We start from the raw sequence: 24,063 nt of genomic DNA on the forward strand, positions 1-24,063 counted from the left end.
CTGATGAACACCACAGCAGATTTTTACAGTCTGAATGAAATTTTAGGTTTTCAAGGGACACACAATGGAGGTGGAATCTGCAAAGCCTAAGTGTAGTGAGTAGGCAGTGTGGACAAAAAAATGTTGCCTGACAAGTCAGTAAACAAAGAATGTTTCCTGCCATCCAGCCATCAGGCACTGCAGCCACCCCTGAACGGTGCACCCTGAGGGGAATTCTGGAGGGAGAAAAACAGGATACTAGTCCTAGATAGTTAAGATGCATACCAAAGGAATAATTTCAGTCAGCCCAGACTCTTGCATCTTCCCATGCACAGGCACTAAAACAATTAACTGGAGATGTCTGGAGATGTTTCTTGTGTGTGATTAGCAGTAATCTTTAGATGTTCACTACATGTTTTTTTCAGGAAAAACTCCTTGCTCCTCCCTTACCTTTTGGAACAGTCCTTCAGAGCTATCTGAGAGGCTGCCATCCCCGGCTATAGTCCTCAGTAAGGCTGCGAATAAAACAAAGTTCTCAGCTTTTAGGTGGTGTACTTATTTTTAGTCAACAGTAGGAAGAAAACTAAATTGTTAGGTCTCACAAAGCGGGAAGGTGATTGTTGGTATCGAACACGAAGAACCTCTTGGTGGTCTAGTCTAGTATAGTGTGCCGCTGTCAAATATGGTAGCCATTAGCCGTAGGTGGCTATTTAAATGTAATTTAAAGTAATTAATTGGATTTTTAAAATAAACTCAAATAAAAGTTTTTCTTCCTCCATGGCACTTAGCCTCATGTCAAATGTACAGTAGCCACAGACTAGTCGCTACCCTATTGGACAATGCAGCTATAGAATATGTCCATTATTACAAACAGTTCTTTTGAACAGCAGTAAGAGAACTCAGAGTCCCAGGCGACGGTGACCCCTGGGAGTGCAGTCTCCTAAGAGTGATGGGGGTGGAAGCCCTGTGGGAGGTGCAGACACGTAGTGCGTAGTATTCTTTCTAAAACTCAGTCCAACAGCGCTACTCTCTCCCTATGACAGCTACCGTGTAACTCGTGCGTACCTCGAACCCACAGCCCAGGCTCAGGGAGCGAGGCTGCACCACTTCATCGCGTTTCCCTGCCTGCACAAACTCACTACCATCCCCACACTCCAACTCCCAACATGCCCCAGGCCCTTCTCCTGCGACTCTGGCTCTTGGACTTCTGGGAAATGTAGTTTTAACAGCGTTCCAATTCGGAAAGGTTCTAGCAGCGAATTGAGGCTCCCAAGAGGCAGTGCGTGGGCTGTTCCTGTCCAGTTCACCGCGGCCGCCATATCTTCCTTGAGGGGCGCCAAAGTCGGCACCCAAGGTTTAGTGCAGCGGTAACTGAGACGCTGGAGTAATGGGAGACCGCGCTGTGCCGCTCCCTGCCATTCCTTAGGTCTCCCCGCTCCGGAGTTGTAGAAACGTCTCAACCCAAGCAGAGCAGACAGGGCCCCAGGGAACCGTAGTAACTGGGTGGCCACAACCACTAGGGGACTTGAAGGCAGCGTCCGACAGCGAACAGCCTGAAGGCCGTTGGGCGGCCTCTAACGCGGAGCGCACGCGCAAATGCTGAGCCTCAAGGCTTCCGTAAACACCAAAGAGCGCCTGCGCAAATGGAGCGCCTCGGGATGGACACGAGGGGGCGCCTTAGCAAAGGTAAGAGTAATAAGTAGTAACGTAACGGTCCCGTTGTTTTTCTGTTGTCCTTTTTCTTATGGTTTGCAAAGCACAGGCCCCTTCATTGCCTCTCTTAATTTGATCCTTAGAGCAGTCATTTTACCAGTGGGGCAACGGGTCAGAGAAATTCATACAGCCAGAGTCCTATCATCCTAAGAGTGTGGAAGACCACAGATGGTTCAGGATTCAAGGACTCTAGCCCAGGCTCTACCTCTGAGTTGCTGTGTGACCTTGATAGTTCTGTTCCCCTGAGGACCTAAGCTTTCTCACTTGTAAATGGAAATAGGTTATTGGAAGGATTGAATAATAAGATCCGGAAGTGAAACTAAGTTGCCAAGCAAAGTATAAAGGCAAAAGATTATTATAATCGTGTGATTGCAGATTGAGGAGCTATTTCCTCATTATACAAATTGCAAAACTGAGGGCCCCAAGAGGGGCAGGAGCTTGCCCCAGGTCTCAGCAGTCTGTGAGCAAGGGCTAACGCCCAGGCTTCCTGCGTTTGGGCTTGGAGCCCTTCCCTGCACCCCAAGGATTAGTGTCTTTTTTGGACACAGGCTTAGAGAGACGGAGTCTGGAGGAGTCCCTATTTCTTATCCTTCTCCTACCCAACCTGGGCCTAGTGGAGAAAGGCTCTGCTCTGTTGAGATGACTACCAAAGGCCAGAAACTAAGGAGGAACTGGAGAATCCTGAAGACAGAGGACAGTGTTGCTGGAGCTGTACAGACCCTGCTTCTCTGGAGAGTGGCCCAGGTAAAGGAAGGAACTCAAGTGTGACAGATGAAGAGGTAATGTGAAGGGGACAGACCCTGAATGGAAAAGAGTGGGCTCTGTTTCTGAGCCTGGGAGGAATTGGGTGCTCAGGTGATTCCAGTTGGGGCCAGCGACAGCTGGAGGTGGTGCCTGGGCTGGCTTGGATGCTAAGGAGAGGAAGTGATGCCGGTTGAGCTGAGAGGCTGTAGGAGCCACTCCTCCAACCAGGTGGAGCAGTCAGGTGGCACCATAGGCACATCTTACCACCCCCCAAGATCAGGCAGCTGCCCGCCAGGGAAATGAACTTTTCTCTGTCCCTTGGAGCTGGGCTGTACCCAGTTGTTTGACTCTGGAGTGCTCTTAGAGGTTCTGGACATAGGTATAGGAGGGGCTAGGAGACCCTGAGGTCTGGTTGCAGATGGGGCCTCCTCAGGCAAGTCATGAAAGGCAGGTGTTTGTAGAAGTAGAAATTCAAGATCCTCCCCACCTCCAAGTATCTAATTCTCTGGGCCTTCACTTATCATCTCTGTTTTCAGCAGGGGAAACCGAGGCTAAAGGAAGAAAGAACTTTTCTTCAGGACACACAAGGAGCTGGCGTAAAATTGGACTAGGACAGGGATCTTTCCATTACATGGCAGTGATCAAACATCTTCATCAAACATTTATTGAGTGTCTAATGTATACGCTGAGAAGAGCTACCTTAGGGTACAAACAGAAGCCAGGAGTGCAGTCAGACCTGGCTTTTAACTAGCCCTCCCAGTGACTTAATGTTGGGATCCTTGGCGAGTCACTACCCCACTCTGAGCCTCAGTGTCTGTAGAGTGGGGTGGTAAGCCTTATTCAAGGGCTGTGTTGAGGTATAACTATGAAATAAATGAGTTAAGAACTGTTACGTGTATAGAACACCACCAGGCACGTGGTACATGCTCAGTAAACAGCCACTCTTTGTTACTCAGGAACACAGGTGGAGGCCAGCTGCAGATAGGGTTCTCCCAGAGCCCAGCAGGGGCAGAGATGTCGCAGCCCCAGGTCTGTCCATCTCCCAGATACCTCCACTCTGTGCCCAGGGAGCCTGCATTTCTGGAAGTCAAAGGGGGCACTCACATCCCCATTTCCCCCTCTGGCACTGGGAACCTAGCAGGGAGCGTTTACACCTCTACATGCACATGATTCATTTCCCCACAACCTGGGTCCAGAGTAAAGGTGATTCTTGCCCAAAGCTCACAGCCCTGGACAGTGAGACCAGAACCACAACCCTTTCTCCCGGCAGGACAGAAGTCCCAAAAGGCTGACAGCAGGGCCTTGACTTGTGTGTCCCCTGAACAGAGCAGGAGCCACGGGCAGAGAGGAGCCTGGGTGGGAGACAGGGCCCAACGTCAGATAACCCTACTGCCAGCCCACCCTGTTTGAAGATGGCAGTCTGGCCCAGTGGTAAATTCATCTCTGGTCCAGGCCTCCCTAGTGGAGGTCTGGTTCAAACCCCTTATTCATCGAGGAAGAAAGAGAAGCCCAGAGAGGCCAGGAACTCACCAAGAGCCCCACAGTAAGGTGGGAGTGAGTCGGAGCCAGAACTCAGGTGTCCTGATGTTAGGCCAGGGCTCTGCCTGGCAGCTAGTTTGGAGGGGGCAGGGCTTGGCTCCATCTCCTTCCCCACGGCCACCACAGTCCCGCTTGGAGCCAGCTTCAAATGCAGCCACCTGGGTGGGTTGTGGTCGGGGAGTGGCAGGATGGGGGTGGGTGCATGGATGGGTAAAGGGAAGGGGGAGCACAGGACCTGGTCAGAGAGAAGCCCAGAGCCGCACTGGGGCAGGTGGACTGGGGAAGCTCTCCTTGGTGTGTGCGGCTGCTGTAGGATTCTAGGGCCTTGTTAATCAGTCTGAGGCAGCAGAAGATAAAGCTACCACGGGAGCACACTCCTGGAGGAGGGGAGCAAAGCAGATTCAGGAATGAGTCACAGAGCCCAAGCCCTAAATTTAGAAGGTGCTGAAGGAGGCAGCCGCCCCCGGGAGAGCACTGTGGAGATGCCCGCTAACGCGGGGCACCAGGGCCTCAGGGAAGGGAGTAGAGATTGGCAGGAGTCCCCTGCACAGCAGTGCCCCATGGAAGCTGGGTCTGTTCTAGGCCTGTTCCAGGTGTGAATTTTGGCCCCAGAATGAACCCCGACCCAAGGCAGAGCCTTCAGCCCCACTCACTGACAGCTCCTAGCAAGCCTTCCCCACACCAGCCTTTCACAGGGTCCTAGGAACCAGCCCCTGGAGTGTGGACATCTCAGTACTGTCCTGCCCGCTGGCTGGGCATAGCCCGGCTCCCTGGGTCCTGCTGCTCTCCTAGCATCCAGTTGTCAGACATTGAGGACGGGGCTGTGTGGATGCAAGGAGCTCATGCCATTGAGCGAAGGCCTTCCAAAGGGAACCCATCCAGGCCTTTGTAGCTGTTTGGAATTGGGGTGAGGGAGGGGGACAAGATGTCATAGCACTCACTTCTGCTTTATTCTCAGCCCTCCAGGCTCCAAGTGAACCCAGACTGTTTCTTTTCCTCCATGTCAGAAGAGGGAGGCACTGCCTCCAGGTCAAGGAGCAGAGGCTTAGGAAAGAGGCCATGCCTTGGGGACAGCTGGCAGACGGGGGTTAAGGGGCCTCAGGAGACAAGAACTGATAGCAGCTGTAGCGTTTATTGAGTGCTCATTGCTTGCCGGGCACCGTGCTGAGCTCTCCAGTGTGTGAACTCACTTCGTCCCCGAGGCAATGGTGTAAGTCCTACTAGCCTACTCATTCTAGAAATGGGAGTACTGAGACACAGAGAGGTTAAGTAACTTGTTCTAGATCACACAGTAAGAGGTTTTAACCCAGACAGCCTGGCTCCATAGCCCAAGCTCTTAACCACTGTGGTAGACTGCTGAGCAGGGTATTTCACCCTGTCTATTCCTCCTCCTCTTCTGTCCTTCCCTCCCCATACTCCAGTCCCTGTACCCTAGAGTCCTGGGAGCTTCTCTCTGGGCCTTGCGGGGTCTTGCTGCCCAGGGTGCTCCCAGGCTTGGGGGAAAGAAGAGACTAACACAGCTCCACTGCAACCCCCCCACCATGCAGGACTTCACAATTTACAGAGCCCATCCACCTGCCCCAGGCAGGTGGAGAGGCATCTTGAGCACCACCACTTCCACAGGAAGACAGACCAGAGAGGTGCAGGGCCTTGCCCAAGGTCGGCAGGGCCCAGTGTGGAACCATGGAGACTCCTCTTTGGGAGGGCCCCGGGCCCAGATGGCCAGCGCCCCCTCTGCAGGCTGGGTCCTTCTGCTGATGATGTCTTTTGGGCACTGCCACCTGCAGCAGCTCAGTTTGATTGCTGGGTTGATGCAGCCTTCCAAAAGCCCTCAAGTTTCCTGTCAGAGGCTCCTGATCCATCTGCCTGACCCCAGGCCCTCCCCCTCGGCTATGTGCTCAGGCTGGGTGGCAGTGGGGGTGGAGGTGTCTTTGTGTGTCTCTGGGGAGGAAGAGGTTTTCTGGCCCTTTTACCAGGGCAAGAACTCCAGCCTTGGGACGACAGCCTCTTTTCTGGAAGCCCGCACAACTTCCTTCTTTCGGTTTCTTCGTATTTTTTAATCTCAAAGCTGTGCCCTCAGTGCCCCGGCAGGACAGTTTCCACCTCCTGGGACTAGAGGGGCCTCTGGGGAGCACTTAGGATCGCCCGTTGGGTGGGGGAAGGGGCAGAGGGTCCACCCCCCAAACCCCTAGGCTATTGTTCCCACTGGGGAGAGGCTCGTCTAAGAGGCCTGCTTGAGGGACAGACCTGCCCAGGGACACAGCCCAGCCCAGGTTTAACATGACTTCCCTCGCACCCCTTCTGCCCCTGCCAGGGGAGCACACGTGGGGATACCAAAGATAGGTTCTGTTTCTTGCTGGGCCTTATTTTTCTCATTTGTCAAATGAGGCTAAGAGTCCCTGTATAACCTTCCACCTAAGGTTTTGTGAAGGTTAGACAAAATGAGTGTGGCAGGGCTTCCCTGGTGGCGCCTGCCGATGCAGAGGACACAGGTTCGTGCCACGGCCCGGGAAGATCCCACATGCCGCGGAGCTGCTGGGCCAGTGAGCCATGGCTGCTGAGCCTGAGCGTCCGGAGCCTGTGCTCCGCAATGGGAGAGGCCACAACAGTGAGAGGCCCGCGTAACGGAAAAAAAAAAAAAAAATGAGTGTGGCAGACTTTTACTCTGGCCCAGGGCCTCTTCACAGAGAGGATGTGCAAGGCCGTTCGTGTGTGTGTGTGCGTGTGTGCGTGTGCACGTGTGTGCAACAGCTGTGACCCCGGTGCTGACTGTACCTTCCCAGGGCAGGCGAGGGACTGGTGTAGCTCTCTGAGGCTTTGTGATGTGGGTATGGCAAAGGGCCTCAGGTACAAGGTTGCCAGATTTAGCAAATATTTGCTACATGCTCATTCTAAAAATGATTTTCCTTATCTGAAAATCAAATTTCACGAGGTGTCCTGTGTTTTATCTGGCAACTCTACTTGGGTGACCTGGTGCACCCAAGCCAGTGTACCCATGTTGGGCTCCCACGCATGAGACTGAGATTGTACGTGGCTGTGTGGGTCTGTGACAGGACATCAGTGTGATGGCACATGGCTGTGACAGTGTCACCAGGAGGAGAGGGGATGTGGGTAACTGTGATTGTGTGCCTCTCTGTGACTCCCTCAGGCTCCAGCGGCTCCCTCAGGGCAGTGCTTGGGCTGTTTGCTCAGGGAGGCCCAGCAGGGGTAGGAGACCCACCCTGGGCAAACACCTAGATCCAGGTCCAGTTGGGACTGGGGTGCCGAGCCTATTGCCACCTGCATCAAACTGTAAAGGACGGGTCCGTCTCAAGGCTGAGCCAGCCCTGGGGGCCTCAGGAATCACCTCTCTACTCTGCTCCTTCCTGGTGACATCACACAGGTCATTGCCCAGGCTTCTAGAACGTTGCCCCCGGGATACTGCCTCGTTATCCTAGGCAACCTGGGAATTTTCTCCGACTAAACTGGCAGGGCCAGTTACCCCTGAGGAGAGGGAGTGGGGGGAGAAGGGGTCAGGGGGGGCCTTCTCCTCATCTCCCAGAGGGCAGATCGAGGCAGCCATCCGTCTGACTAGATGATGAGTTGGAGGGAGCACCCCAGAGCAAGTCAAGACCTGGTAGCTCCTCATCGTCCAGGACACTGGACAGGGTGGGGCCCTTGGGCAGAGGATGAATCTTGAAGCAGAGAGAGAGTGGTGACTACCCCAAGGTCACCCCTGAGGTAGTGAAAGTAGTGGTGTATAATGGGGAACAGGGACAGAGCCTTGGGTTAGGAGCTGGGAGACCTAGGATCTTATCTCTGCTTTGTCCCTGCTGGCGGGGACTTTGTTTCTCCATCTGTACAGTTAGGGGCTCTGGCCATATGATGTCAGTCTGAGGGTGTTTAGTCCTGACGGGGACTCAGCGAGGGGAATTGAGGGGATTGTGAGGGACCAGGTCATGGATGGCTCCAGGCAGGTACCCTACCCTATTCCAACAGCTGTCGGGGCAGTGAGCAAGGACTGGTGTGGATATCTCCAAACGACCCCCTACCCCCATTCCAAGAGTCCTGAGGTACTGGAGGTCCCTAGATGGGTTCTGTCCTACTTTGATTCAGGGGCGTCCCCATGCCTCCCACACCTCAGCTGCTCTCTCTGTGAGGGGCATGTGTAAGACCCAGCACTTGCTCAGCACCCTGGGTAATGATTCCTCACATTCTCATGATGCCTCTCGGTTTGCTAAGCACCTTCTCTTTCTCTTACACGCTCCCGCCTTCCACTCCCACTCTGACTCCTGCTTGGTGTTGCCCCATTCTGGGGCTGGGGCCCAGAGAGGCACCTCACCCAATCCACTTTCCGTCAAGGGGCCCTGTGGCTGGTGCAGGGGCTGCAGGGGGCAGAGCAGGGTCATGCTTTGCCAAGCTTTTCCACTGTTTACTCTTTCCTGAGAATCTTAACAACCATCCTATCAAGATGTTACGTTAACACTTTTTTGTTGGAAATATGCCATTTTTGGACAGTGCATTTATTCCTCCCTACCCTTCTCCCTCCGGTTATATTTTTAGTTACTTGGGGGTGAAACTGATATATGTACAACTCTTTTCCTTGCAATAATTCTCAGAGAGTAGGTATTATTATTCTAGATGAAGAAACTGAGGCTCAGAGAGGACATGTCACCTGCTCTTGGTCACACATTTAGGAAATGGTATAGACAGGATTTGAACCCAGTTCCACAGGTCCTTTGCACTTCCAGGCTGTGGGAAGCAGGGATGGCCAAGTCCTAGGACTCCTCTCCAGACTCCTCCCCCAGGTCACCCATCCCAGCCCTCCTAGCCTTCTCTCTGCTGCTCACGGGTGTTTGAGACAGGATATGAATCTGCTTTGATCCAGGCATGTTTGGGAGGCTGTCATGAACCCTTGAGCCAGAGATACCTAAATTCCTGGGGCTTACGGGGGGCTGCAAGGGCAAATTAATGATGAATAGGATGAGGAGTGATCCTAGCTAGCCTGGCCTAAACCTCCAGGCAGGGTTGAGCCCAGGGCATAGCCATCTGAGCCCAGAGGTACCAGGTCACCCACTTTTACTGCCCCAAGACCCAAAAGATTGATTCTTGGTTAATCTATATTTGAATTTGAGTGTTGGTTTGATTTCTGCCATGTGTACCTCCCTGAGTTTGTGTGTCTCAGGCTGGCAGTGCTCTGGGGGGTGGAGAAGTCCTGTCAGTCTGTCCTCACTGCTATCTCCTGCTGTCACCCCAGCCTTATCTCTTCACCCTAGACTGGGTGATGGGCATGAGAGGGGTACTGCCCTGGCGCCTGCTGTCAGCTGAGATGTGTGTCATTGGGGCCCTAAGAAGGCAGGAGCCGCCAGGCCAGTGCTCCTCTCTCTTTTCCTCGTGGCAGATCCCAGAAGCTACAGTTCACAAAGCAGGCTCTGTGTACCCCTCTTTGAATCTCCCATTAGCCTGGGTATGAGGCTGTCAGATAAAACCATTGAAGCCAGGGGAGGGGCAGAGAACTGCCTAGGGTTGGGGTGGAGGCAGAGGACATGCATAGCAGAGAGCCAGAGCCCTGGCCTCCTGAACCCAGATCCAGCCCCCCTGACACCCATTTCTACACACTTAAAGAATGTGGGTTAGAAGGGGTGAGGGTGATTATCTGACTATGCCCCTCACACTGGAGATCTAAGGTCATCACACAAGCCTCATGGGGACCTGCAATTCATTTTACAAGATTTACTTTGCAGAATGGACCTTGGGGTCACTTGCCATCAGGGCTCCCTGCTCACCCCCTCCACTTTTAAAATTGGGCCTGATTCACACACATCTCAGAGCCCTAAGCACTTCAGGAAGAAACACCTCTATTTGTGAACCCACCGTGACAACTCCTTATCTTTCTCGAGCACCTTTAAGAAAAGCTGTTCCATCCCAGAGCTCTAGGATGGTGAGGCTAGGAGGTTATACATTCTGATGCTTACATTCTACAGATGGGAAACTAAGGCTCAGAAAGATGATGGGGACAGCCAGAGTAGAGAAAGGAACCCTGGGGTGGGAGGAGGCTGAGATCTGGGTTCTGGGAAGGATGGCCATGTACTCACCATGTGTCAGTGGGCAAGTGGTGGGCACTTGTGGCCTATTAGCTGCCCATCCAGGGGAGCTCACCACGGGCCCTAGCTCTCCCTAGCCCTCTGCAGTCAAGGGCCAGTCACTAGGGTCAGTGAATGCTAGCCTTGGGCCCATTGCCACACTCATACTGGCCTCACCTCAGAGAAATTGAACTATTGGCCTCAGTTCACACGGGGCAGCTGGAGGCAGAGCTGGCACTAGGACCCAGGGGGGCAGGTAGCAGCCTCCCTGGCTGAAAGGGGTGGCTGGAGTACTGGTGGACCTACCTCCCCTGTGGCTGTGGAGCTCTGGACAGCTCCGCCTGGGGAGGGACAGGGTAGCCCCAGAGCTCTGGGGCCAGATGCTCTTGAGACCCTAGTCTAATCCATGGGAGGTGTGTGAATACATGCAGGGGTTCTCGGGAGGGGTGGTGGTGGACAAGGGCCAGAGTCGGGCTGGAGGAAAGCCTGGTTAAAGCTCCCAGCCGGGAGTGAGATGGGAGTGGAGATTTACCCACGTCTAGCCAGCCTGTGAACCTTGAGGCTAGTGGTTGTTGGGGGATGCAAGCTGTGGGCTCTTGATTGTGGTGGGGGGAGTGTGCCCATCTTTGGGTCTCTGGGTGGTTCCTTGTGTCTAAGTAGGTTGTTGCAGAGGTGTGTACCTGTGAGTATGGGAGGGTGTTGGGGAGAAGGGGTTCGCAGGTAACTTCCAGAATCCCTCTTCGAGCACCTCCTCGCCCTTCTTCTCAGAGCCCACTCTATCTGGGCCCCTCCCCGACCCCTGCCTGAGGACTGGTCGGGCCAGGTCCCCTTCGGAGGAGGGTGGGGCGGCGCTAGGACCCGGCGGGGCGGGGGGGGCGGGGCTCCGAGACCCATCTGCTGTACCTCCGCAGCCAGGAAAATACCGAGCGCCGGCGAGCGGAGCCCCCGGAGCCCCCAGCCTAGCTCGGAGAGAGGGAGGGAGGGAGCGGGGGCGCGCGGGGCGGGGGGGGGCGCGTGGGGCGGGGCCGGCGGTGGGACCCACTGCTCCTCCCCCCAGAGCCCCCGCGCGGCCCCGGTCGCCCGGGCAGCGCGGCGGCGGCGGCGGCGGCGGCGGCAGAGGCGCTCGCACCTCCGGCCCCGGCGGGCCCAGGCGGAGCAGCTGGCACAGGTGAGCGGGCCGGCCCCGCGAGCACCCCACCCCGCCCCCACCACGGGCCCCTCGCCGGCGCCGCTGCCGAGTTAGTTGAGCCAGTCCGGCAAGCGCTGCGCGGACCCCGCCGGGCCGTCCGTTACCTCGGGTCGCGGCCTCCCCCGGGTCCCGACGCCCCCCCCCGCACCCGATACGCAGCCCCCACTCCAGCCCCCAAACCGGAGGTCTGGGTCGCTCCTAGCGGAGGGGTCGGGGGGCGTACTGCTCTGTACCGGCGGTGCGCGCTGGCCAGCCCCCGCCTGTCTCTCTCTACCCGCCAGGACCCCGGACAGCCGCCCCCGCGCCCCCAGCGCACTGACTCCGGTTCCCAAACCGGTCTTTCAGGTCCCTGGAAGGTGGCGTCAGCATCTGCAGCCGCGTCGTCGTTGTTGGAGCTTCCGCGGAAGACCCAGGAAAGCCGGACTAGGACCAGGGCCCTGGGCCTCCCCATGGAGAAGTCAGCTGCCTCAACTGAGCCCCAGGGGCCTCGGCCAGTCCTGGGCCGCGACAGCGTCCAGGTGCCCGACGACCAGGACTTCCGCAGCTTCCGGTCAGAGTGTGAGGCCGAGGCGGGCTGGAACCTGACCTACAGCAAGGCCGGCGTGTCTGTGTGGGTGCAGGCTGTGGAGATGGATCGTACCCTGCACAAGATCAAGGTAGGGTTGCCCTGCAGCAGGTGTAGTCTGCACTGCACCCTTACTTCCTCTGACCAGGGAGTCTCCTGGTCCTCCCGCAGGGTTACAGACACCCAGTTGTACACCTCAGACTCTCCTGTGAGAAACCAGGAGGAGGCACAGTTTGCTGGGCAAGCCTCCATCTCACAGATGGGCCAACTGAGGCCTGGAGAGGGGGTGTGACTCCCTCTGGCTCACTCAGCCAGAACCCAGGCTTCTGCACACCCCTGCCTGATCCTGGGAGGTGGGCTGCTGTCAGCCCTACCTAGGAGAATGGTCTCCCTCAGGGAGCCCTCTACCCATGGAAGCCTTCACCACGTCCTGACTTGAGTCATCTGAGGAGGGAGACTGAGCCCTTCTCTCCTGAATTCCTGGTTCTCTCAGCCTGAGCTGGGTCTCTTCCCCCACTCTCTGCACCCTTGGGTGCCAGGGACCTGATTCCTTCCTGTCTGATGCCCTGCTCTTCCCCCTTCCCTCCTGCCTGTTCCCTGAGTCTCTCCTGCAGGGACTCAGGATCCTGGCTGGCAGATCCTGAAAGCAGGGCTTAGATGTCTCTGCCTTACACAGGGCCAGACTGGGGGTGGCCTGGGGGAGGAGAGGACAGCAGATGCAGGGAAGATGTAGGCACATTCAGTCTCCCTCACAGCCATCAACCCCATTCCTCACAACCCCCTGATTTTCTTCTCTTTGCCAAGATAGGGCCGGCTTGGGGTTTGGGACCCCGTGAGCCCACCTACCCTGGGGAACTAGATGGGGAATAGGCTGGTGAAGACTCTGATTAGAGGCCTCGGTAGCTTCCTCCAACACAACACATCTGGCATTGCTGTGAGTGCCCCTTTTCAAGGGGGCAGGTCTCCCTTCAGTGGGGTCCTGGCAGTAGACTGTACCCTTCCCTTTCTCTTGCCTCACCCTTCCTGCTGTCCTTCTCGAACACGTGGAGGAGTGTATTCCTGTGGTGGAGAGGCGCAGAGGTGGAAGCAGGACACTGAACTCAGAGGGCACTCCTGGCCTCCCCCTACTTCATTCAGCCCCTCTTGCCTGGGACCTGCTCTTGGATTTGGATTTAGCTCCGGCATCATGGCCTCATACCAGGGCCAGAGATGTCTGACCTTCCCTCTCTGACCCTGTGCCTTTCTGCCTCACTTTGTCTTAGTCATTTAGACCTTTGTCCACCTGTCCCCGTGTGGTCTTCTGGCTCACCCATTCTGTCTTCCCTTCTTCCTTCTATAATTCTCTGTCTGCACCCTGGCTATCTGACTGTCTCTTTCTCTCTGGGTTTCCATGTGTGCCTCCCCTACTGGGACTCTCTACCCAGGCCTGAGGACCCTGGGCTGGGGCCTTCCCGGAGGCCTGACCTGTGTCTGAGCCTGAGGAGCAGGGAAGGGAAGGGCAGCTGGTATGTTCCAGCTTAGTGCTCTCTGAGGACAGGGACAGGTCCTATCCTTCTTTGCGTCCTCAGCCTCCAACACAGACAGAGCAGGGATGTTTGTTGAATGAAGGATGGAAGGAAGGAAGGAACGAAGAAACAAACTGAATAAAAAGTGAGCAAAGTTGTTGTGAGAACAAGGTTGTTTTCCTCACTGTGACCTAGGAAAGGCTCAAAGGCTGGGCTGTGCAGTGGGGTGGGGAAGTGTAATTTCCCCACCGAGCTGGCTCTCCAGAAGGAAGAGAAGGGGAAAGTCTGAACTGAGACCAGTACTCCCACCCTCTGTGTCAACAGGGCGGAGCTGCCGCCTCCATCTGGCTTGGTTAATGAATAAACCCAGCCTAGTCCAGGACTGGAGTTGGCAGTTACAGGGGCCAGAGTGCCACAACGGACCCCTTGTGGGCAGATCAGATTTGTCAGGTGTTCTTCCTTGGGAGTGGAGGGGACTTGTAAAAACGGGGGTATTGTGGGCTTGTGGTCAGGGCATACACCTGACCTTCCTTCCCTCTCAGACTCAGCAGAGGTTGGAGGTGCCTTTACAACCCCAGTTTCATACTCACCCCTCACTGGGATGCAAGTATGGACACCGAGGTCCAGGGGCCAGCCCAGGCTCACACAGCCAGGTCCCAGCAGAGCCAGACTTGGCACCCAGACCTTTAGCCTCCCTGCCTAGTTCTCTCTGTTGTGCTCCCCACAGTGGAGGGGGACTGGGGCCAGGAGGTGAGCAGAGCTGGGGCCTAAGGAGGATGCTGGGGCCTTGGTGACGGGCATCCCGAGATCTCTGATCCCCTCAGCACAGCCAGATGGAGCTGTGGGGGACAGGCAGAGGTCTCTGAGCTCCCCATCCCCAAGATTCCAGGAATCCATTTCTGGTAAGAGCCCCTGCTCTGAGCCAAGCGTTTCTCTCCATGGTCTAATTTACCCTCCGGCCAGTCCTGGGCAGTAGTAGAATTGTCTCCACGATACAAACAAAGAAACTGAGGCTGAGAGAGGTGATGTCGCTTGCCTAAGGTCATATCAGCTGAGGCAGGAGTGGAACCCAGGCCAGCCTGGCTCCAGAGCCCCTGCCTCTCTCAGCTTGGGCTCACATCTTAGTCAACATTCTGGCATTTGACCCCATCAATAACTCTTTGAAGGACGTGGTGTTCTCATCATCCCATTCTTGTTTGATAAATGAGAAAGCTGAGGCCCAGAAAGGGGAGTGGCTTGTCAAGGTCACACAGCAGGTCTGAAGCCAGAGTCCCCAGGGATGATTGGGTCACTCCGGGAGGCTGCGACTCAACCACAGGTATTTGTTGAGCTCGCCCCTCCCCACAGCCTGTTCTGGGCCTGCCCTCTGTGCTGGAAAAGCCAGCTGCCTCCTGTACATGCCCTGTGTGTATGATCCCAGTTTGGGGGAGAGGGTCCACCTATCTGCCTACCTGATTGATTTCCTCCACCTCACTCCCTTTCCCCCAGACTTATCTTCTCCCTGCCCCTGTGTCCAGAGGTTCCTGGAAGAAACTGTGGCTCTGGCCCAGCATTTGGAGCCAGGACAAAGGGACAGGGCTGCTGGAGGCCACCTCTTCCCTTTCCCTCCCTCCTGGCCTCCAGCCTAGTCTGGTCCCAAGCCTGCACTGTGCTCCGGGCACTGGAGAGGAGGCAGATACCACTTCCTGAGAGGTCAGGCTTTGTCCCAAAGGCAGACGCTGAACATGGATCCTGGGTCCAAGCAGAGGGAAGCTTGGAACCTGAATACAGGTCTCTCAATGCCCAGGCCAGGCTTCCCCACAGCTCCTGTAGCAGTAGAGAAATGGGGAACCAGGGGGTCTGCCATTTATTCAAGCAGGGCTAGCTGGGGAAGAGGCTGAGGTCTAGTCCTGGCTATGGTATTCTTTTGCTGTGTTTGTGACTGTGGGCACATCCCTGCCCTCTCTGGGTTATGTCTCCATCTGTGCCATGAGGCTCTTCTGGCTCCAAGGGCCTCTAAACTCAACGCCTGAGCTGGGGCCCATGGAGAGGGATGAGGCACAGGGGACAGAAAGCAGGAGATGACACAGCCTGCCCAGCCCTGCCCTGGATGCTCATGTGCTCGGGCTCTCTGATGCTGCTGCGTACCTAGCCACCTGAGAGGCAGAGGAGACCTGGCCCCTGTCCTCAGAGGTGTCCAGACCTTGGAGAGAAGACTGACAATTCCAGGTGACCTCCTGCCCACTGCTTGAGGCAGGTGTCCATAGGCAGACCACAGAGGCAGGAGTGGGCCCGGTGGGTAGGGGCCTTGAGGGGCTTGACGGTTGAACTGGGGTGCAAGGTCTCCTGGGGGAGTGCAGCTGAGAACCTGAGGTTCCTCTTGCCACAGGAAGCTGGGTGGTGGGGACCTATCTCCTCTGACTTCCTGTCCTACAACTCCTCTTCCCCTTTGGGGAAAGCTTCAGTGACCCCTCCCTGACCTGTCTCACTGTCCACCTGTATCCACACCACAGGCCCCCTGGGTTCCAAGCTCTTAAGCCATTGCTCTGGCCTGTCCCCTCTCAGCACCTCATTCTCTCCCCCTGTAAAATTTGGGATCATCTCAGGGATCTCCAAGGGCCCTTCTCACTCTTAATGGTCCATGGGGCTCAAAAGGGTCATGGGGAAGGTGGGGACAGTTGCAGGGCCAGGTGTTTTCTTCATGTTGTCCCACTGAGTCTTCACAACTGTCCTGTGGCATGAGTCTTATGAACTCCATTGAACAGATGTGAAAGCTGAGGTTCAGGGCAAGAATTCACTTGTGCAGTCAAACAGCTAGAAGGTAGCTGAGGCAGGATCAGAGCCCAGGTCCTTGAGACTCCAAGGCCAAGATCTCTTCACTCCCTTGGGCCTGCTTATTAGCACCATTGGGCCCTTCCGTCTCCTGGACCCTGTGGCTCAGAACCTACCCCTGTCTTCTGCCTTCGGTCTCGCTGTACTGTGCCATTGTGGGAGGGCACCCTGGAGTGGTCCCAGCTGAGCAAGAGCCCAGTCCTTACTGTGTGACCTTGGGGGGTCACTTCACCTTTACGAGTCAGTCTTCTTATCTGTGGTGGCAGAGGCAGGAGTTAATTGAGTTTTAGGGGTTTGGATTCAGTGAGTTCAGGTTCAGGCTGGGCCTCTGCCGCCTCTGGGGCTCAGTTTCCCTCCTCTACAGGAAGAAATTCCTTCTTTACAGGAAGTTGCTGGGCAGGTGGTTTGTAGAGGCTGTCCTGGCCTTAGGCCATGGTAAAGGCTTCTTCACTGCTGGACACAGAGTAAGGACGGAGAGCTAAGGCCATGACAGTCTGTGCCATCTTAGAGGTCCCTAGATGGGGCTCCTGAATCCAGGCCGAGGCCCTGAGACCCCTGTCCTGGATGACTCTAGCTCTGACTTGGTGTGAGGGCAGCTGGAGGAAGTAGTCCAGAGCCGTCCTCAGGGCACAGGCTCCCAGAGAGCATGCCCCCAGCGAGTCAGGGTCTGGACCTTCAGGTGCAGGAAATCAGAGAGAGGAAAGGTCGGGGGTGGCTGGAGGCTTTAGGGAAGCCTTTCTGGAGATGCCTGGGTTGGTCTGAGGCCATAGGGGGAGAGCACAGGGTCCAGAGTCCTGGCCATGTGGCCTTGGGCAGATTGCTGCCCCTGCCTAGGCTTTAGCTTCCTCATCTGTCACATGTGAATAGTAGTGCTGCCCTGCCTGTCTTTGGGCACTTCATTCAGTTTGGGGACAAAGAAGGAAATCAAACGAACCCTGCCCTCAAGGAACTCCCAGTTGGATGCTGGGACAGACACTTATCACAGGAGCTGCAGAGACCCAGAGCAGGCCTCTTAACCAGCCTTGGGGGCCAGGGAAGGCTTCACAGAGGAGGAATTCTCAGGTGATCTGTTTGGAATTGGGTAGAGAATGAGGAGTACAAGTTTGACAGCATTGGGAGCATTTCATACAGAGGAACAGCTGTGTAAAGACCCAGAGGCAGGAAACAGGGCAGTGCATTAGGAGAGCTGCAGGTGGTTCATTGTGGGGCTTGGAACTCAGGGGGCTGGAGGTGATTAGACAGCTAGACCAAGGCTCTAGGATTTGGGTCCTGGAGGTTCTAGGTTACCAAGGGAGGGTTTTAGACAAGGTGGGTGGTAGGAAGATGCTGCTGTATTTGTCTGGACAGACATGCCAAGGCCTGCACTAAAGCAGAGACTGTGGGGAATGGAGCAAGGGATTGCATCCAGAAAGATTTAGGAGGGATAAAGGATGGGACATGGTGGTTACAGCATAACTCTTGTGCAAGCTGGGATGTAAGATAGTATGGACGTGCAGCCCCCTGCGGGCAAGGGACTGGTGGGGTGGGTGCCTTCAGTCAGTGTCCATCCACGCTGGGGCTAGAAGAGCCCTCAGCCCCCAGGCTGGCTCTGTTCCTCCATGACCAGGTCCCCAGGCTCTGGCTTTTAAACTTTAACGAGCCCCAGCTCAGTTTCCAGCCGAGAGTCTTTAAAGTTTCAAGAGATGAGAGAAAGGAGGCAGTCCTGGAGACAGATGGGTTTTCTTTCTTCCCCTGTGTCTCCATGCCTGGCTGGGCCACCTGGAGCCAGGGCTGCGGGTGCCATGACCCCGGAGGCCTGGTGCTCTTTAGGGTTCTGGGACCTTAGCTGGGCCGCTCCAGTCTGTTCGTGAGGGGCCAGCGGCCACCGAGATAGATGGGAATTAAAACTCTATTCCCACCCTGCCCCCTTACCTTTACCCCTGATCTGGGCAGGTGAGCATCCACCCTCCCCCCCAGCAACAGGTGAGAGGAAAGGTGCTCAGACCATGCATTGGGCTTGAGGTGTCTCTGTCCCTCCCTGGGCCTCACTTCAGGCATGCTTGGTCTGGCCTCAATGCTCTGGGACCCCTGGAGCTGTAGAAACACAGGGAGTGGAAGAAAGTATCAGGCCCAGAACTTAGTGATGGGTCCCACACCAAATACAGACTCCTCTCACCTGTCATTAAAGAGAGGCTGGGCAGGTGGCACTGGGCAGCTGGAGCTGTTCTCTGGGGTTTTAGCATAATAATTGCCTCCCTGCCTCTCAGCCTGGCTCCCTGAAGGCAGCTACTTGCTACCTCTGACCTCTCTCTAGAATTCTTATGTCTTGGGGCAGTTGAACAATGCCTGCAAGTTTACCTCCCTCCCCTTCCCCTCCGCCACCCAATGGGAAGTACAGGTAAATACTGCCTTTGGTCTCCTCTGCATTGCCTGGGCCATTTAATCTCATCCTTTGAGTTCCCTGTCACAACCTGCATCTAACCTTGGTTTCCTGAGAAATCCCACTACCATCTCCTTGATGCCTCCTCCCTGTTTTTGGACCCTTCTAGATTTCCTGGGACCTTGTACTAGACCAGGGAAGTGATGAGTCTTAAGGCAGAGGCCTGACAGCCAGAGGGGATGGAGTTCCCTTGTGTGTCTCCAACATTCATTCATTCAACGCATATTTATTGTTCACATACTGTATACCAAGTATATCCAGGAATTTAGTGGCAAACCAGACAGATCAGACCCTGTTGTCATGAGTTTACATCCTGAGGGGGAGACAAGCAAAATAGAAGCAAATAACTAAATAAGATGCCAGATGGTTGTTGTGTGTTATGAGGGCAGGATGATGTGATGGGAGTTGGCTGGCCTTCTATATTTGGGCCTTCTGTGTGTGGAACTGGATTGTATGTGCCTGTGTGTGTGATCTGGTCCTTAGTTGGGTAGACTGTGAGCCCCTCAGGGGCAGGGCACCTGACAAAGGTCATTAAATCCATATTGAATGTGTTTGTGTGTGTGTGTGTGTGTACACGTGCCTAAGGTTGGGTGTATGTGCCTCTGAGTGTGGGACTCTGTGTGTGTTTCTGTGTCTGACATTACTTTGTGTGTGTGAGTCACACCCCCTCACTGCAGCAGAGTTGTCTCTGATCCAGTTATGTCTCCTCAGCTGTCTCCCAGTGGCTTCCGCCCCCCAGCTCAGCTCTGGCTCTGCCTGGGTTTTCCCCTCCCTGCTTCCCTGCAGCCTCCTGTCTTTGCCTCTGGGCCTGTCTCTGGGTCTCAGAGTCTCCCCTTGGGGTATGTTTTCTATCCCTGTCTCTAATGGTTACTGCCTCTGCCTTTACGTCTCTACTTGTTCTGTTTCCTCCTTTTTGTTAATCTGTCCTGGTTATTTATTCGTTCAACAGACCTCTTCTCCTGTCTCCCACCCACTCTGCCAGCCACTGTGCTGGTGCTGGGAACCTGGAGATGGATCAGACCTGGGCCCTACTCTTAAGGCCTAGTGGGGAGACTGATGGAGATGGTGACAGCCCTTCGTGAGGACTCAGGTCGAGGGAGACGTGGCTGACGACGTGCTGGGGGGCAGTGGCGTCTGGGTGGGACCTGTGGGGCCCATCAGGAGTCAGGCGGCAGGCTGAGAAGGTCTTGGTGGGTGCGGACTAAGGGTGAGGAAGGAGAGGAGGCAGAGCCGGAGTGGGGAGGACGTTTGCGTTAGGATTTGATCTTGAAGGCAGAGGGAGGCAGCAGAGGCTTTCAAGCTGGGCAGTGCCATCATCACTGGGTTTTATTTTTTATTTTTTTTATTGTATTTTATTTGGTTGCACCACACAGCTTGTGGGATCTTATTTCCTTGACCAGGGATCGAACCCGGGCCGGCAGGAGTGAAAGCTCAGAGTCCTAACCACTGGACCTCCAGGGAATTCCCAGCACTGGGTTTTAGAAAGCTCCCTGGCCCCAGGTGGCAGATCGGCCTGGGAGCCAGGAGACCAGTGATGAGGCTGTGGCTGCACCAGCCCAAGCAAGGATGGTGAGGCCTGCCTGGGTCTGGCGAAGAGGAGCTGTTGGGAAGGTCATGGCCAAGCAGAATCCCAGGTTCCAGGCACAGGCAGGGAGCAGAGGGGAGTGGGCATTGGGGTTGGATAATCCAACAGTAGTGGATATGGTGAGGGTGAGCCTATGGGCTGTCCAGGGGGTGATGCCCAGGAGGCTGTTGAAAATGCAGTCTGGAGCTTGCTAGAGAGCTTTGGGGGCATGAGGCCACTGGCAGTGCCTGACGTCCTGGGAAGTGTTTATCCAATTTGTCTTTGTCTGCTTGTCTGTGTGTCAGCCCTGGCCCCTGTCTTGTCTCACTGATCTCCCCGACCCCCTTTCTTTTCTTGCAGGCCCACCCACTCTCTGCTCTTCCTCAGGTCTCCCTCCTCTGTCTGGCTCCCCCACCTCTGCCAGGGCTGGAGCAGAGTGGTGGGAGCTCCAGACCAGGAGGTCAGCTTCCAAGAGATCAGAGCAGGATGTTCCTCAGCTGCAGAGGCCCGGGGGGTGGGGGTGGGGGTCCAGGGAGGCTGCTGGAGACTGGGTAGGGGGAGGGGAAGGGGATGGGCACAGTAGGGATGAGTCACTCAGCCCTGTGTGGAGAGCAGCAGAGGGGCCTAGGCTGGTCTGCTTGCGCAGACTCTGGGAGCCGTGTCTAGGGGAGACGTGGCAGTACCTCCGCCTACCACTGGTCTCAGGAAGGCCGCACTTTAGGAGAGAAGATGGGTTGAGGTTCTCTGGTGCCAGATCCCCTTCCCTTCAGAAGAGGCTGTCTAGTCATTTTATAGGTGAGAACTCTGAGGCTGAAGGTGGGGGAAGGAGAGCCTGTGATGGGCCCACACCAAACCTGCTCTCTGTGTCCTTCCAGCTCCCCTTACTCCAGGCGGGGCTGCCCCAGCAGCCCCAGCCCCTAGCATGGACCCTCCAGGGATGGTCCTCATCTGGCCAAGTGCTGGCCCACCTGGGATTCCTTGAGTTCTTGACAGAGCAGAGCCTGGTTCTTAGGGAACAGCTTCAGGGGTGGAATTTCGGGTCGACACTGGGTTCCAGGATGGTTCTTCACTTCACTTTTCTCAGCCACCATTTACAAAAGGGCATAATCTTCCCTCCTTATGGGTAGTTGAGAGGATTGAATTAGGAGAATTTGCAAGGCCCTAGTGCAGAGCCTGGCACAGAGCTGGCACGCTCTTAACGTTTGCTGAATGGATGAATGAATGAACAGTCTGAGGTACCCAAGGGACAGCTCCATTTCCTCCCGCGTCCATCCTTGTTCACTCGGGTTACCTTTGTGGAACTGCATGAGCCTTCTCCTTCCCCCAGCCGGTCTAGGCCATTTCCAGTCCCCTCCAGCACCTCTGCCAGGAGCCTCTTTCCCCTCCTTACATCTGGGTGCCATCTGTTATTCTATTCATTCTGTAGGACTCTGCTTAGGTGGGTCCCTCCCTGTACCTGCGTCCCCCTGCTTCCTTCTGTCCCTGCCATGAGTCCCCAGGATTTTCATGCCTGTGTCCCAGCTGAGGGTGGAAGGACCCTGAGTCCCCTCTGGCTTTACTCTCAGCATGGCTACACCACACAGAGCATTTCCAGGCAATTCAGCATCAGCCTGGGCAGCCTCAGGCCCATCTCAGCAGAGTCCAGGCTCCCAGGTCCAGGGAACGAGGACCTCGGGATTCTGGACAACACACTTAACCTAAAAAAAAAAAAGTATGGTTTCTTTTTTTTTTTTTCTTTTTGCGGTACGCGGGCCTCTCACTGTTGTGGCCTCTCCCGTTGCGGAGCACAGGCTCCGGATGCGCAGGCCCAGCGGCCATGGCTCACGGGCCCAGCCGCTCCGCGGCATATGGGATCCTCCCAGACTGGGGCACGAACCCGTAATCCCCTGCATCGGCAGGCGGACTCTCAACCACTGCGCCACCAGGGAGGCCCTGGTTTCTTTATCTTATATAAACTCTATTGTACCAACAGTAACGAGAACCCAAAAATGATAAATTAATCCCCCAGAGCCTCAATTCCTGAGTAAAACGTCCCCCTGGTTCCTTCCAGCCCTCATTCAAGGGTGTAGGTAACTGATGTGCAGTTGAGACCGTGGCACAGATGCCAGTTTGTGTCCTCTGTTGTTCACTTAACACGGCATCTGTGGAACTTTCTCATATCGCTACAGAATCCTTAATTCAGGAGCATTTCTGGCAACTGCTCCCTGCCAGACCTCTTCTGGGTTCTGAGGGGCCCCTGCCCCTGCCCTCAGGCAGACCACAGTCCTCAGTAGCTGGGCAGTGATCTTCAAGGTGATGTGTCATTCTTAACTCAAACAGGCCCTGTTGGTGGTGGTGTTCCAGGTTGTCCTCCAGTATATTTTGCTAATTACAAATGCAATAATATAGTCATGAACATTGTAACAGAACTTTTTTTCTTATTTTATATCTTTTTCCTGAGTATAAATTTCTGGTCCTGGAGTTCCAGGACCTGAGTTGAAAGATACATTTTTATGATTTTAAAAATATTTGCCCAATTACTTTTCAGAGTAGTGCAACCAGTTTTTGCTGTCACTAACTGGGTAACAGTTTTACTATATGCTCACAAGCAGTGGTTATTTTATATACCCTTGCTATTTACTAAATGTAAATTGATACTTCAGTACAGATTGAATTTACTTTTCTTTATCAGAATTATTAAAGATCTTACAGAAAGTCCCAGAATCTCCCTTCACCTGTCTCTGCCCCCGCCCCTTACACTCCATTTTATGAGGATGATGGCAGAAGTAGTAATCAGCCTCAAGTGCCGCAGAGAGTTTTACAAGCGTCCAGGGGGTTTTCACAACGACCCTTCCTTCTGACCTCCACAAAGCACCGAGGGCCACCAGGCACGGCCCCAGCACTCTAAAAGTCAGAGAAGCTCACGCGGGCATGGCCTCTTTGCTGGCTCACCTGTCCCTCCTTCCATTCAGGCAGCATTTCTTTACTAGACCATGCCAGGCACTGGGGATGCCAAGACGAGCAAGGGGCCAGGATGAATCGATGCATCGCAGTGTGTGCTGATGAAGGGAGGTGGTGGGATGGAGGAGGAGGCCCCAGACCAACCTGCAGAAATTAGGGACACGGTAGGCGGCCTGGGCAGGACACAGCCAGGCTGAAGTTTGAGGGCAAAATAGCAAAGAACCAGCAAGGGGAGGTCCTGGGAAAGCCGGACTTATTAGATCTCTCTCCTCCTACACACCCCCACCTCTGCTTCCCCTGATGCCCTGTGTCAGTGCCCTTGAGCTGCTCTTGAGATTTGGTGGGGACCTGGGGGGAAGGTCTTAGGGGTCTCCATTCTGGGGGCCCCAGAAACCCAGAGGCAAGGGCAGGTGCAGCTTGGCTCGATAATGGCCATGTGGGGCCTTTGGGAGGAGCAGTAGAGGGCCCTGAAGCCAGGAAGCAGGTGGTGCGCAGCCCTGGGAGGAGGACTTGGAGCAGACAGGGCAGAGGGGCCACTGGAGCTGAGCCTCTCATGTGCTGTGTGCCCTGGGTCAGTGTCTGTATCTCTCAACACCTGGACTGACATGGTGAGGGCAGTGCCTAGTTGTGGGTTGTGAGGGTGGAGGCTGTGGACTTGTGCAGGGCCCTGGTATAAGAGGGCCACGCACCCCCTCCCTGTCCATCCACCCTGTGGCAGGATCTGGGGCATTTTTGTTGTTTTAAACTTTGTTCCTTAACCCTTTGTATCCTGCCCTTTGGTGTTAGCAGGAAAGTGCGCCCCTCGGTGGGGCCTGAGAAGTCAGCGAAAATTGCCGGGGCCTAGGGCTGGAGAAGGGCAGCTGCTGCTGGGGGCTTTATGTACAAGTCTCATTTAATCCTCACAGCTCTACTCCGAGGGGAGGATTATCCCTGTTTCACAGATGAAGCTATTGGGATTCAGAACTGAAGTACTTTGCCCAAGCCAAGGCCACACAGGCAGGAAGCGGCAGGACAGAGGCCTCTCTGACCAGAC

General features: G+C 55.3%; 1 protein-coding gene across 2 annotated transcripts in view; it reads left to right on the forward strand.

Annotated features, from left to right (window-relative positions):
• The first annotated feature begins 1,292 nt into the window (after positions 1-1,292).
• The window catches only part of STARD10 (StAR related lipid transfer domain containing 10), a 34,045-nt gene continuing 11,274 nt past the window's right edge, over positions 1,293-24,063 (forward strand). The window contains exons 1-2 of one of the 2 annotated variants that reach the window (XM_060104765.1): positions 1,293-1,665; positions 11,572-11,882. In XM_060104765.1, coding sequence (XP_059960748.1) covers positions 1,623-1,665; positions 11,572-11,882 — 354 coding nt within the window. In that variant the 5' untranslated portion in view covers positions 1,293-1,622. Of the gene's footprint in view, positions 1,666-11,147; positions 11,206-11,571; positions 11,883-24,063 lie in introns of those variants that run through there. The other variant, XM_060104766.1, reaches the window with a different exon arrangement.

Source organism: Mesoplodon densirostris, chromosome 7 (genome assembly GCF_025265405.1).
Source record: "Mesoplodon densirostris isolate mMesDen1 chromosome 7, mMesDen1 primary haplotype, whole genome shotgun sequence".
Lineage (NCBI taxonomy): Eukaryota > Metazoa > Chordata > Mammalia > Artiodactyla > Ziphiidae > Mesoplodon > Mesoplodon densirostris.